This window comes from Scyliorhinus canicula, chromosome 7, assembly GCF_902713615.1.
Source record: "Scyliorhinus canicula chromosome 7, sScyCan1.1, whole genome shotgun sequence".
Taxonomy (NCBI): domain Eukaryota; kingdom Metazoa; phylum Chordata; class Chondrichthyes; order Carcharhiniformes; family Scyliorhinidae; genus Scyliorhinus; species Scyliorhinus canicula.
Window position 1 is genome coordinate 821944 of NC_052152.1, and position 13413 is coordinate 835356.

At 45.3% G+C, this 13413-nt stretch overlaps 1 protein-coding gene across 2 annotated transcripts in view; it reads left to right on the top strand.

The window, feature by feature from the left end:
- Positions 1-11925, top strand: part of u2af1 (U2 small nuclear RNA auxiliary factor 1) — a 92617-nt gene extending 80692 nt beyond the window's left edge. For both annotated transcript variants that reach the window (XM_038801297.1, XM_038801296.1), the window contains one exon: positions 11601-11925. In XM_038801297.1, the coding sequence (XP_038657225.1) occupies positions 11601-11730 (130 nt within the window). In that variant the 3' untranslated portion in view covers positions 11731-11925. The remainder of the gene's footprint in view (positions 1-11600) is intronic.
- Positions 11926-13413: the final 1488 nt, after the last annotated feature.

Sequence of the window (13413 nt, forward strand, 5' to 3'; positions counted from 1 at the left end):
CTCCCCTTTCCGCAGTGATTATTGATCCGTTTCCGCTCCCCTTTCCGTGATTATTGAATCCCCTTTTCCATTCCCCTTTCCGCGTGATTATTGAATCCCCGTTTCGCTCCCCTTTCCGCAGTGATTATTGAATCCGTTTCCGCTCCCCTTTCTGCAGTGATTATTGAATCGGTTTCCGCTCCCCTTCTGCAGTGATTATTGAATCCATTTAAACTTCCCTTTCCGCAGTGATTATTAAATCCCCGTTCCACTCTCCTTTCCACGTTGATTATTGAATCCGTTTCCATTCTCCTTTCCGCAGTGATTATTGAATCCCCGTTTCCACTCCCCTTTCCACAGTGATTATTGAATCCCCGTTTCCACTCTTCTTTCCGCAGTGATTGTTGAATCCGTTTCCACTCTCCTTTCCGCAGTGATTATTGAATCCGTTTCCATTGCCCTTGCCACAGTGATTATTGAATCCATTTCCACTCTCCTTTCTGCAGTGATTATTGAATCCATTTCCACTCTCCTTTCCGCAGTGATTATTGAATCCCCGTTTCCATTCTCCTTTCTGCAGTGATTATTGAGTCCGTTTCCACTCTCCATTCCACAGTGATTATTGAATCCCCATTTCCACTGCCTTTCCGCAGTGATTATTGAATCCGTTGCCACTCCCCTTTCCGCAGTGATTATTGAATCCGTTTCCGCTCCCCTTTCTGCAGTGATTATTGAATCCCCGTTTCCATTCCCCTTTCCGCAGTGATTATTGAATCCCCGTTTCCATTCCCCTTTCCGCAGTGATTATTGTATCCGTTTCCATTCCCCTTTCCGCAGTGATTATTGAATCCCCGTTTCCATTCCCCTTTCCGCAGTGATTATTGTATCCGTTTCCATTCCCCTTTCCGCTGTGATTATTGAATCCCCGTTTCCGCTCCCCTTTCCGCAGTGATTATTGAATCCGTTTCCGCTCCCCTTTCTGCTGTGATTATTGAATCGGTTTCCGCTCCCCTTTCTGCAGTGATTATTGAATCCATTTAAACTTCCCTTTCCGCAGTGATTATTGAATCCCCGTTTCCGCTCCCCTTTCCGCAGTGATTATTGAATCCCCGTTTCCGCTCCCCTTTCCGCAGTGATTATTGAATCCGTTTCCGCTCCCCTTTCTGCAGTGATTATTGAATCGGTTTCCGCTCCCCTTTCTGCAGTGATTATTGAATCCATTTAAACTTCCCTTTCCGCAGTGATTATTAAATCCCCGTTTCCACTCTCCTTTCCACGCTGATTATTGAATCCGTTTCCATTCTCCTTTCCGCAGTGATTATTGAATCCCCGTTTCCACTCCCCTTTCCACAGTGATTATTGAATCCCCGTTTCCATTCTTCTTTCCGCAGTGATTATTGAATCCCCGTTTCCACTCTACATTCCACAGTGATTATTGAATCCCCGTTTCCACTCTTCTTTCTGCAGTGATTATTGAATCCCTGTTGCCACTCCCCTTTCCGCAGTGATTATTGAATCCGTTTCCACTCTCCTTTCCGCAATGATTATTGAATCCCTGGTTCCACTCTCCTTTCCACAGTGATTGTTGAATCCCTGTTTCCACTCCCCTTTCCGCAGTGATTATTGAATCCCTGTTTCCACTCCCCTTTCCGCAGTGATTATTGAATCCCCTTTTCCATTCCCCTTTCCGCTGTGATTATTGAATCCCCGTTTCCGCTCCCCTTTCCGCAGTGATTATTGAATCCGTTTCCGCTCCCCTTTCTGCAGTGATTATTGAATCGGTTTCCGCTCCCCTTTCTGCAGTGATTATTGAATCCATTTAAACTTCCCTTTCCGCAGTGATTATTAAATCCCCGTTTCCACTCTCCTTTCCACGCTGATTATTGAATCCGTTTCCATTCTCCTTTCCGCAGTGATTATTGAATCCCCGTTTCCACTCCCCTTTCCACAGTGATTATTGAATCACCGTTTCCACTCTTCTTTCCGCAGTGATTATTGAATCCGTTTCCACTCTCCTTTCCGCAGTGATTATTGAATCCGTTTCCATTGCCCTTGCCACAGTGATTATTGAATCCATTTCCACTCTCCTTTCTGCAGTGATTATTGAATCCATTTCCACTCTCCTTTCCGCAGTGATTATTGAATCCCCGTTCCATTCTCCTTTCTGCAGTGATTATTGAGTCCGTTTCCACTCCCCTTTCCACAGTGATTATTGAATCCCCGTTTCCATTACCCTTTCCACAGTGATTATTGAATCCGTTTCCACACTCCATTCCACAGTGATTATTGAATCCCCATTTCCACTCCCTTTCCGCAGTGATTATTGAATCCGTTGCCACTCCCCTTTCCGCAGTGATTATTGAATCCGTTTCCGCTCCCCTTTCTGCAGTGATTATTGAATCCCGTTTCCATTCCCCTTTCCGCAGTGATTATTGAATCCCCGTTTCCATTCCCCTTTCCGCAGTGATTATTGAATCCGTTTCCACTCCCCTTTCCGCAGTGATTATTGATCCGTTCCACTCCCCTTTCCGCAGTGATTATTGAATCCGTTTCCACTCCCCTTTCCGCAGTGATTATTGAATCTGTTTTCACTGCACTTTCTGCAGTGATTTTTGAATCCCCGTTTCCACTCCCCTTTCCGCAGTGATTATTGAATCCCCGTTTCCACTCTCCTTTCCGCAGTGATTATTGAATCCGTTTCCGCTCTCCTTTCCGCAGTGATTATTGAATCCCCGTTTCCGCTCTCCTTTCCACTGTGATTATTGAATCCCCGTTTCCGCTCTCCTTTCCACTGTGATTATTGAATCCGTTTCCACTCCCCTTTCCGCAGTGATTATTGAATCCGTTTCCACTCCATTCCACAGTGATTATTGAATCCGTTTCCATTCCCATTTTTGCAGTGATTATTGAATCCATTTCCATTCCCATTTCTGCAGTGATTATTGAATCCCCGTTTCCGCTCTCCTTTCCGCAGTGATTATTGAATCCGTTTCCGCTCCCCTTTCTGCAGTGATTATTGAATCCGTTTCCACTCCCCTTTCCGCAGTGATTATTGAATCCGTTTCCACTCTCCTTTCCGCAGTGATTATTGAATCCGTTTCCACTCTCCTTTCCGCAGTGATTATTGAATCCGTTTCCACTCTCCTTTCCGCAGTGATTATTGAATCCGTTTCCATTGCCCTTGCCACAGTGATTATTGAATCCATTTCCACTCTCCTTTCTGCAGTGATTATTGAATCCATTTCCACTCTCCTTTCCGCAGTGATTATTGAATCCCCGTTTCCATTCTCCTTTCCGCAGTGATTATTGAATCCGTTTCCGCTCCCCTTTCCGCAATGATTATTGAATCCATTTCCATTCCCATTTCTGCAGTGATTATTGAATCCCCGTTTCCACTCTCCTTTCCGCTATGATTATTGAATCCGTTTCCATTCTCCTTTCCGCAGTGATTATTGAATCCGTTTCCATTCCCCTTTCCGCAGTGATTATTGAATCCGTTACCGCTCCCCTTTCCGCAGTGATTATTGAATCCCCGTTTCCATTCCCCTTTCCGCAGGGATTATTGAATCCCCGTTTCCACTCTCCATTCCGCAATGATTATTGAATCTGTTTCCACTCTCCTTTCCGCAGTGATTATTGAATCCCCTGTTCCACTCTCCTTTCCACAGTGATTATTGAATCCGTTTCTGGTCCCCTTTCCACAGTGATTATTGAATCCCCGTTTCCATTCCCCTTTCCACGGTGATTATTGAATCCCGGTTTCGTTCCCCTTCCTGCAGCGATTATTGAATCCCCGTTTCCATTCCCCTTTCCGCAGTGATTATTGAATACCCGTTTCCACTCCCCTTACCGCAGTGATTATTGAATCCGTTTCCGCTCCCCTTTCCACAGTGATTATTGAATCCATTTCCGCTCCCCTTTCCACAGTGATTATTGAATCCCCTTTTCCATTCCCCTTTCCGGAGTGATTATTGAATCCTCGTTTCCATTCCCCTTTCCGCAGTGATTATTGAATCCCCTTTTCCATTCCCCTTTCCGCGGTGATTATTGAATCCCCGTTTCCACTCTCCTTTTCCGCAGTGATTATTGAATCCCCCTTTCCATTCCCCTTTCCGCAGTGATTATTGAATCCGTTACCGCTCCCCTTTCCGCAATGATTATTGAATCCCCGTTTCCATTCCCCTTTCCGCAGTGATTATTGAATCCCCGTTTCCGCTCTCCTTTCCGCAGGGATTATTGAATCCCCGTTTCCACTCTCCATTCCGCAGTGATTATTGAATCCGTTTCCGCTCCCCTTTCCACAGTGATTATTGAATCATCTTTTCCGCTCCCCTTTCCGCAGTGATTATTGAATCCCCTTTTCCATTCCCCTTTCCGCGGTGATTATTGAATCCCCGTTTCCGCTCCCCTTTCCGCTATGATTATTGAATCCCGGTTCCACTCTCCTTTCCGCAATGATTATTGAATCCCCAGTTCCACTCTCCTTTCCACAGTGATTATTGAATCCGTATCCTGTCCCCTTTCCACAGTGATTATTGAATCCCCGTTTCCATTCCCCTTTCCACGGTGATTATTGAATCCCGGTTTCGTTCCCCTTCCTGCAGCGATTATTGAATCCCCGTTTCCATTCTCCTTTCTGCAATGATTATTGAATCCATTTCCATTCCCATTTCTGCAGTGATTATTGAATCCCCGTTTCCACTCTCCTTTCCGCAGTGATTATTGAATCCGTTTCCATTCTCCTTTACGCAGTGATTATTGAATCCCCGTTTCCATTCCCCTTTCCACAGTGATTATTGAATCCGTTTCCATTCCCCTTTCCGCAGTGATTATTGAATCCGTTTCCGCTCCCCTTTCCGCAGTGATAATTGAATCCCCGTTTCCGCTCCCCTTCCTGCAATGATTATTGAATCCGTTTCCATTCTCCTTTACGCAGTGATTATTGAATCCGTTTCCACTCCCCTTTCCGCAGTGATTATTGAATCCGTTTCCACTCTCCTTTCCGCAGTGATTATTGAATCCCCGTTTCCATTCCCCTTTCCACAGTGATTATTGAATCCGTTTCCATTCCCCTTTCCGCAGTGATTATTGAATCCGTTTCCGCTCCCCTTTCCGCAGTGATTATTGAATCCCAGTTTCCGCTCCCCTTCCTGCAATGATTATTGAATCCGTTTCCACTCTCCTTTCCGCAGTGATTATTGAATCCGTTTCCATTCTCCTTTCCGCAGTGATTATTGAATCCGTTTCCATTGCCCTTTCCACAGTGATTATTGAATCCGTTTCCATTCCGATTTCTGTAGTGATTATTGAATCCGTTTCCATTCCCCTTTCTGCAGTGATTATTGAATCCCCGTTTCCACTCCCCTTTCCGCAGTGATTATGAATCCGTTACCGCTCCCCTTTCCGCACTGATTATTGAATCCCCGGTTCCACTCTCCTTTCCGCAGTGATTATTGAATCCATTTCCACTCTCCTTTCCGCAGTGATTATTGAATCCCCAGTTCCACTCTCCTTTCCGCAGTGATTATTGAATCCGTTTCCGCTCCCCTTTCTGCAGTGATTATTGAATCCGTTTCCGCTCCCCTTTCTGCAGTGATTATTGAATCCGTTTCCGCTCCCCTTTCTGCAGTGATTATTAAATCCCCGTTTCCACTCTCCTTTCCACGCTGATTATTGAATCCGTTTCCATTCTCCTTTCCGCAGTGATTATTGATTCCCCGTTTCCACTCCCCTTTCCACAGTGATTGTTGAATCCCCGTTTCCACTCCCCTTTCCGCAGTGATTATTGAATCCGTTTCCACTCCCCTTCTCGCATTGATTATTGAATCCCCGTTTCCATTCTCCTTTCCGCAGTGATTATTGAATCCATTTCCGCTCCCCTTTCTACAGTGTTTATTTAATCCGTTTCCACTCCCCTTTCCACAGTGATTATTGAATCCCCGTTTCCACTCCCCTTTCCGCAATGATTTATGAAACCCCGGTTCCATTCCACAGAGATTATTGAATCCGTTTCCACTTCCCTTTTCGCAGTGATTGTTGAATCCTCGTTTCCACTCCCCTTTCCGCAGTGATTATTGAATCCGTTTCCACTCTCCTTTCCGCAGTGATTATTGTATCCGTTTCCACTCCCCTTTCCGCAGTGATTATTGAATCCGTCTCCACTCTCCTTTCTGCAGTGATTATTGAATCCCCGTTTCTGTTCTCCGTTCCGCGGTCATTATTGAATCCCCGTTTCCATTGCCCTTTCCACAGTGATTATTGAATCCGTTTCCATTCCCATTTTTGCATTGCTTATTGAATCCATTTCCATTCCCATTTCTGCAGTGATTATTGAATCCCCGTTTACACTCCCCTTTCCGCAGTGATTATTGAATCCGTTTCCGCTCCCCTTTCCGCAGTGAATATTGAATCCCCTTTTCCATTCCCCTTTCCGCTGTGATTATTGAATCCCCGTTTCCGCTCCCCTTTCCGCAGTGATTATTGAATCCGTTTCCGCTCCCCTTTCTGCAGTGATTATTGAATCTGTTTCCGCTCCCCTTTCTGCAGTGATTATTGAATCCATTTAAACTTCCCTTTCCGCAGTGATTATTAAATCCCCGTTTCCACTCTCCTTTCCACGCTGATTATTGAATCCGTTTCCATTCTCCTTTCCGCAGTGATTATTGAATCCCCGTTTCCACTCCCCTTTCCACAGTGATTATTGAATCCCCGTTTCCATTCTTCTTTCCGCAGTGATTATTGAATCCCCGTTTCCACTCTACATTCCACAGTGATTATTGAATCCCCGTTTCCACTCTTCTTTCTGCAGTGATTATTGAATCCCTGTTGCCACTCCCCTTTCCGCAGTGATTATTGAATCCGTTTCCACTCTCCTTTCCGCAATGATTATTGAATCCCTGGTTCCACTCTCCTTTCCACAGTGATTGCTGAATCCCTGTTTCCACTCCCCTTTCCGCAGTGATTATTGAATCCCTGTTTCCACTCTCCTTTCCGCAGTGATTATTGAATCTGTTTCCACTCTCCTTTCTGCAGTGATGATTGAATCCCCGTTTCCATTCTCCTTTCCGCAGTGATTATTGAATCCGTTTCCACTCTCCTTTCCGCAGTAATTATTGAATCCGTTTCCATTGCCCTTGCCACAGTTATTATTGAATCCATTTCCATTCCCATTTCTGCAGTGATTATTGAATCCCCGTTTACACTCCCCTTTCCGCAGTGATTATTGAATCCGTTTCCGCTCCCCTTTCCGCAGTGATTATTGAATCCCCTTTTCCATTCCCCTTTCCGCTGTGATTATTGAATCCCCGTTTCCGCTCCCCTTTCCGCAGTGATTATTGAATCCGTTTCCGCTCCCCTTTCTGCAGTGATTATTGAATCGGTTTCCGCTCCCCTTTCTGCAGTGATTATTGAATCCATTTAAACTTCCCTTTCCGCAGTGATTATTAAATCCCCGTTTCCACTCTCCTTTCCACGCTGATTATTGAATCCGTTTCCATTCTCCTTTCCGCAGTGATTATTGAATCCCCGTTTCCACTCCCCTTTCCACAGTGATTATTGAATCCCCGTTTCCACTCTTCTTTCCGCAGTGATTATTGAATCCGTTTCCACTCTCCTTTCCGCAGTGATTATTGAATCCGTTTCCATTGCCCTTGCCACAGTGATTATTGAATCCATTTCCACTCTCCTTTCTGCAGTGATTATTGAATCCATTTCCACTCTCCTTTCCGCAGTGATTATTGAATCCCCGTTTCCATTCTCCTTTCTGCAGTGATTATTGAGTCCGTTTCCACTCCCCTTTCCACAGTGATTATTGAATCCCCGTTTCCATTACCCTTTCCACAGTGATTATTGAATCCGTTTCCACTCTCCATTCCACAGTGATTATTGAATCCCCATTTCCACTCCCTTTCCGCAGTGATTATTGAATCCGTTGCCACTCCCCTTTCCGCAGTGATTATTGAATCCGTTTCCGCTCCCCTTTCTGCAGTGATTATTGAATCCCCGTTTCCATTCTCCTTTCCGCAGTGATTATTGAATCCCCGTTTCCATTCCCTTTCCGCAGTGATTATTGAATCCGTTTCCACTCCCCTTTCCGCAGTGATTATTGAATCCGTTTCCACTCCCCTTTCCGCAGTGATTATAGAATCCGTTTCCACTCCCCTTTCCGCAGTGATTATTGAATCTGTTTTCACTGCACTTTCTGCAGTGATTTTTGAATCCCCGTTTCCACTCCCCTTTCCGCAGTGATTATTGAATCCTTGTTTCCACTCTCCTTTCCGCAGTGATTATTGAATCCGCTTCCATTGCCCTTGCCTCAGTGATTATTGAATCCGTTTCCACTCCCCTTTCCGCAGTGATTATAGAATCCGTTTCCACTCCCCTTTCCGCAGTGATTATTGAATCTGTTTTCACTGCACTTTCTGCAGTGATTTTTGAATCCCCGTTTCCACTCTTCTTTCCGCAGTGATTATTGAATCCGTTTCCACTCTCCTTTCCGCAGTGATTATTGAATCCGTTTCCATTGCCCTTGCCACAGTGATTATTGAATCCATTTCCACTCTCCTTTCTGCAGTGATTATTGAATCCATTTCTACTCTCCTTTCCGCAGTGATTATTGAATCCCCGTTTCCATTCTCCTTTCTGCAGTGATTATTGAGTCCGTTTCCACTCCCCTTTCCACAGTGATTATTGAATCCCCGTTTCCATTACCCTTTCCACAGTGATTATTGAATCCGTTTCCACTCTCCATTCCACAGTGATTATTGAATCCCCATTTCCACTCCCTTTCCGCAGTGATTATTGAATCCGTTGCCACTCCCCTTTCCGCAGTGATTATTGAATCCGTTTCCGCTCCCCTTTCTGCAGTGATTATTGAATCCCCGTTTCCATTCCCCTTTCCGCAGTGATTATTGAATCCCCGTTTCCATTCCCCTTTCCGCAGTGATTATTGAATCCGTTTCCACTCCCCTTTCCGCAGTGATTATTGAATCCGTTTCCACTCCCCTTTCCGCAGTGATTATAGAATCCGTTTCCACTCCCCTTTCCGCAGTGATTATTGAATCTGTTTTCACTGCACTTTCTGCAGTGATTTTTGAATCCCCGTTTCACTCCCCTTTCCGCAGTGATTATTGAATCCCCGTTTCCACTCTCCTTTCCGCAGTGATTATTGAATCCGTTTCCGCTCTCCTTTCCGCAGTGATTATTGAATCCCCGTTTCCGCTCTCCTTTCCACTGTGATTATTGAATCCCCGTTTCCGCTCTCCTTTCCACTGTGATTATTGAATTCGTTTCCACTCCCCTTTCCGCAGTGATTATTGAATCCGTTTCCACTCTCCATTCCACAGTGATTATTGAATCCGTTTCCATTCCCATTTTTGCAGTGATTATTGAATCCATTTCCATTCCCATTTCTGCAGTGATTATTGAATCCCCGTTTCCGCTCTCCTTTCCGCAGTGATTATTGAATCCGTTTCCGCTCCCCTTTCTGCAGTGATTATTGAATCCGTTTCCACTCCCCTTTCCGCAGTGATTATTGAATCCGTTTCCACTCTCCTTTCCGCAGTGATTATTGAATCCGTTTCCACTCTCCTTTCCGCAGTGATTATTGAATCCGTTTCCACTCTCCTTTCCGCAGTGATTATTGAATCCGTTTCCACTCTCCTTTCCGCAGTGATTATTGAATCCGTTTCCATTGCCCTTGCCACAGTGATTATTGAATCCATTTCCACTCTCCTTTCTGCAGTGATTATTGAATCCATTTCCACTCTCCTTTCCGCAGTGATTATTGAATCCCCGTTTCCATTCTCCTTTCCGCAGTGATTATTGAATCCGTTTCCGCTCCCCTTTCCGCAATGATTATTGAATCCATTTCCATTCCCATTTCTGCAGTGATTATTGAATCCCCGTTTCCACTCTCCTTTCCGCAGTGATTATTGAATCCGTTTCCATTGCCCTTGCCACAGTGATTATTGAATCCATTTCCACTCTCCTTTCTGCAGTGATTATTGAATCCATTTCCACTCTCCTTTCCGCAGTGATTATTGAATCCCCGTTTCCATTCTCCTTTCTGCAGTGATTATTGAATCCGTTTCCGCTCCCCTTTCCGCAATGATTATTGAATCCATTTCCATTCCCATTTCTGCAGTGATTATTGAATCCCCGTTTCCACTCTCCTTTCCGCAGTGATTATTGAATCCGTTTCCATTGCCCTTGCCACAGTGATTATTGAATCCATTTCCACTCTCCTTTCTGCAGTGATTATTGAATCCATTTCCACTCTCCTTTCCGCAGTGATTATTGAATCCCCGTTTCCATTCTCCTTTCTGCAGTGATTGAGTCCGTTTCCACTCCCCTTTCCACAGTGATTATTGAATCCCAGTTTCCATTACCCTTTCCACAGTGATTATTGAATCCGTTTCCACTCTCCATTCCACAGTGATTATTGAATCCCCATTTCCACTCCCTTTCCGCAGTGATTATTGAATCCGTTGCCACTCCCCTTTCCGCAGTGATTATTGAATCCGTTTCCGCTCCCCTTTCTGCAGTGATTATTGAATTCCCGTTTCCATTCCCCTTTCCGCAGTGATTATTGAATCCCCGTTTCCATTCCCCTTTCCGCAGTGATTATTGAATCCGTTTCCACTCCCCTTTCCGCAGTGATTATTGAATCCGTTTCCACTCCCCTTTCCGCAGTGATTATAGAATCCGTTTCCACTCCCCTTTCCGCAGTGATTATTGAATCTGTTTTCACTGCACTTTCTGCAGTGATTTTTGAATCCCCGTTTCCACTCCCCTTTCCGCAGTGATTATTGAATCCCCGTTTCCACTCTCCTTTCCGCAGTGATTATTGAATCCGTTTCCGCTCTCCTTTCCGCAGTGATTATTGAATCCCCGTTTCCGCTCTCCTTTCCACTGTGATTATTGAATCCGTTTCCATTCCCTTTTCCGCAGTGATTATTGAATCCCCGTTTCCGCTCTCCTTTCCACAGTGATTATTGAATCCGTTTCCATTCCCTTTTCCGCAGTGATTATTGAATCCGTTTTCACTGCACTTTCTGCAATGGCTATTGAAAGTGGTCCAGTGCATTTGAGGTCACAGCATCTCGTAGATTTCACCTCTCTTTGTTATTGAACTCTCTTTGTGCTTTGATTACTGACCCTTCTGCGTCTGGAAGCATTGCCTCTTTATTTCCTCTGTCCTCTTAACTCCCCATAACTGCTGCTGCTCTACTGTAAACAATTTGACTTCACTAATTTTCACAGGGGCTTTTCACAGTAATTTCATTGAAGCCGACTTGTGACAATAAGCTATTATTATGATTTCTCCATTCTCTTGAACTCTCTTTTCCTTGGTGCCATTCTGGTAAATCTCTGCACCCTCTCGCACCCTTCCTGCGGTGTGGAAAGAGACAATGGTAGTTTGGGAATAATTCAGGGCTGAGTGAGGGAGAATGAGGAAAGAGGCACTGAGTGAGCAGTTTCTGGTGGTAGTGATGATCTCGGATTTCTCCGTACACTGCCAAGCAGTATCCTCTTGGTTCCCGGACTATGGGACATGGGGCGGGACAATGATGCAGACCAAGTTGTGAAATGTGTTTGATGGTTTTGTGCTTTTGTTACAGACACAGGTCAAGATCAAGGTCTCGTGAGCGCAAGCGATCTAGGTCACGGGAACGTGGAGGCCGTGGAGGGCGCGACAGAGACCGTGAACGGAGGCGATCCAAGGATCGGGAACGATCTGGTAGATTCTAAGGGTGTGGCATCAGTCTGCATGACAGTTCATTTAGAAGTACCACATGCAACATATGATTGGAATTTAATACTTTTTATGTTCGAGTTTAAAATAAAATCGCTGTTCTGTTTCCTTTTGATGTTCAATAAACCTTTTTAAAATAAAAATGGAGCTGATGCTACCTGACCTGCAGTACCAGTTCCAAGTTATCACTCCCCTCTTGTGTGCATTCACATGTGAGAGATTGAGCCAGTTTACTCTGCAGAATGTTTGGGGTTGAGTAGATTGAGGAAGATGGCCTGTTTTACACTGATTTGATTTATTGTCACATGTACCGAAGTACAGTGAAAAGTATTTTATCTGTGGCCGAGGGAACGTACACAGTACGTACATTGGCAAAAGAATAATCAACAGAGAACATTGACAAATGGTCCATCGCCAAACTGATAGGTTACAGTGCGGAACAAGGGGCCAAACAAAGCAAATACATGAGCAAGAACAGCATAGGGCGTCGTGAATAATATTATTTTTATTCACCAGTGACTGGTTTAGCACAGTGGGCAAAATAACTGGCTTGCAATGCAGAACAATGCCAGCAGCGTGGGTTCGATTCCCGTACCGGCCTCCCCGAACAGGTGCCGAAATGTAGCAACTAGGGGCTTTTCACAGTAACTTCATTGAAGCCTACTTGTGACAGTAAGCAATTATTATTATTATTACTACAGGGAACAGATCAGTCCGAGGGAGAGTCGTTGAGGACTCTTGTAGCTGTAGGGAAGAAGCTGTTCCTATGTCTGGATGTGTGGGTCTTTAGACTTCTGCACCTTCTACCTGATGGGAGGGTCTGGAAGAAGGCAATGCCTGGGTGGGAGGGGTCTCTGATAATGCTGTCTGCCTTCCTGAGGCAGCGGGAGGTGTAGACCGAATCAATGGGAGGGTGGCAAGCTTGTGTGATGCGTTGGGCTGAGTTCACCACACTCTGCAGTTTCTTGCGACCTTGGACCGAGCAGTTGCCATACCAGGCTATGATGCAGCCGGATAGGATGCTCTGTATCGCACATTGGCAGACATTTGTGAGAGTTGATGCAGACATCCAAATTTCTTTAGCTTCCGTAGGAAGTAGAGCCGTTGTTGGGCTTTCGTGAGTGGACCAGGACAGACTGTTGGTGATGGTGACCACCAGGAAATTAAAGCTATCGACCATCTCCACTTCAGAGCCGTTGATGCAGACAGGAGTGTGTGTTGTGCTACGATTGCTGAACTCGGTGGTCAGTTCCTTGGTCTTTCCAACATTTAGAGAGGTTGTTTTCGGTACACCATGCAACCAAGTGATTTATCTCCCTCCTGTAGTCTGAGTCATTATTGTTTGAGATATGACCCACCCACAGTCGTATCATCCGCAAAATTATAGATTGAGTTGGAGTTAAAGCTTGCCACACAGTTGTGTGTATGGGGAGCACAGTGGAGGACTGAGCACACATCCTGCGGGGCCCCGGTGTTGAGGACTATTGTGGACGAGGTGCTGTTGCCGATCCTGCCAGATTGCAGTCGGTTGGTGAGGAAGTCAAGGATCCAGCTGCACGGGGAGGGGTCAAGTCCAAGATTGCGGAGTTTGGTTATTAGTCTTGTTGGGATAATGGTGTTGAAGGCAGAGCTGTACTCTATGAACAGCAGTCTGATGTAGATTTCCTGAGGGGTGGGAA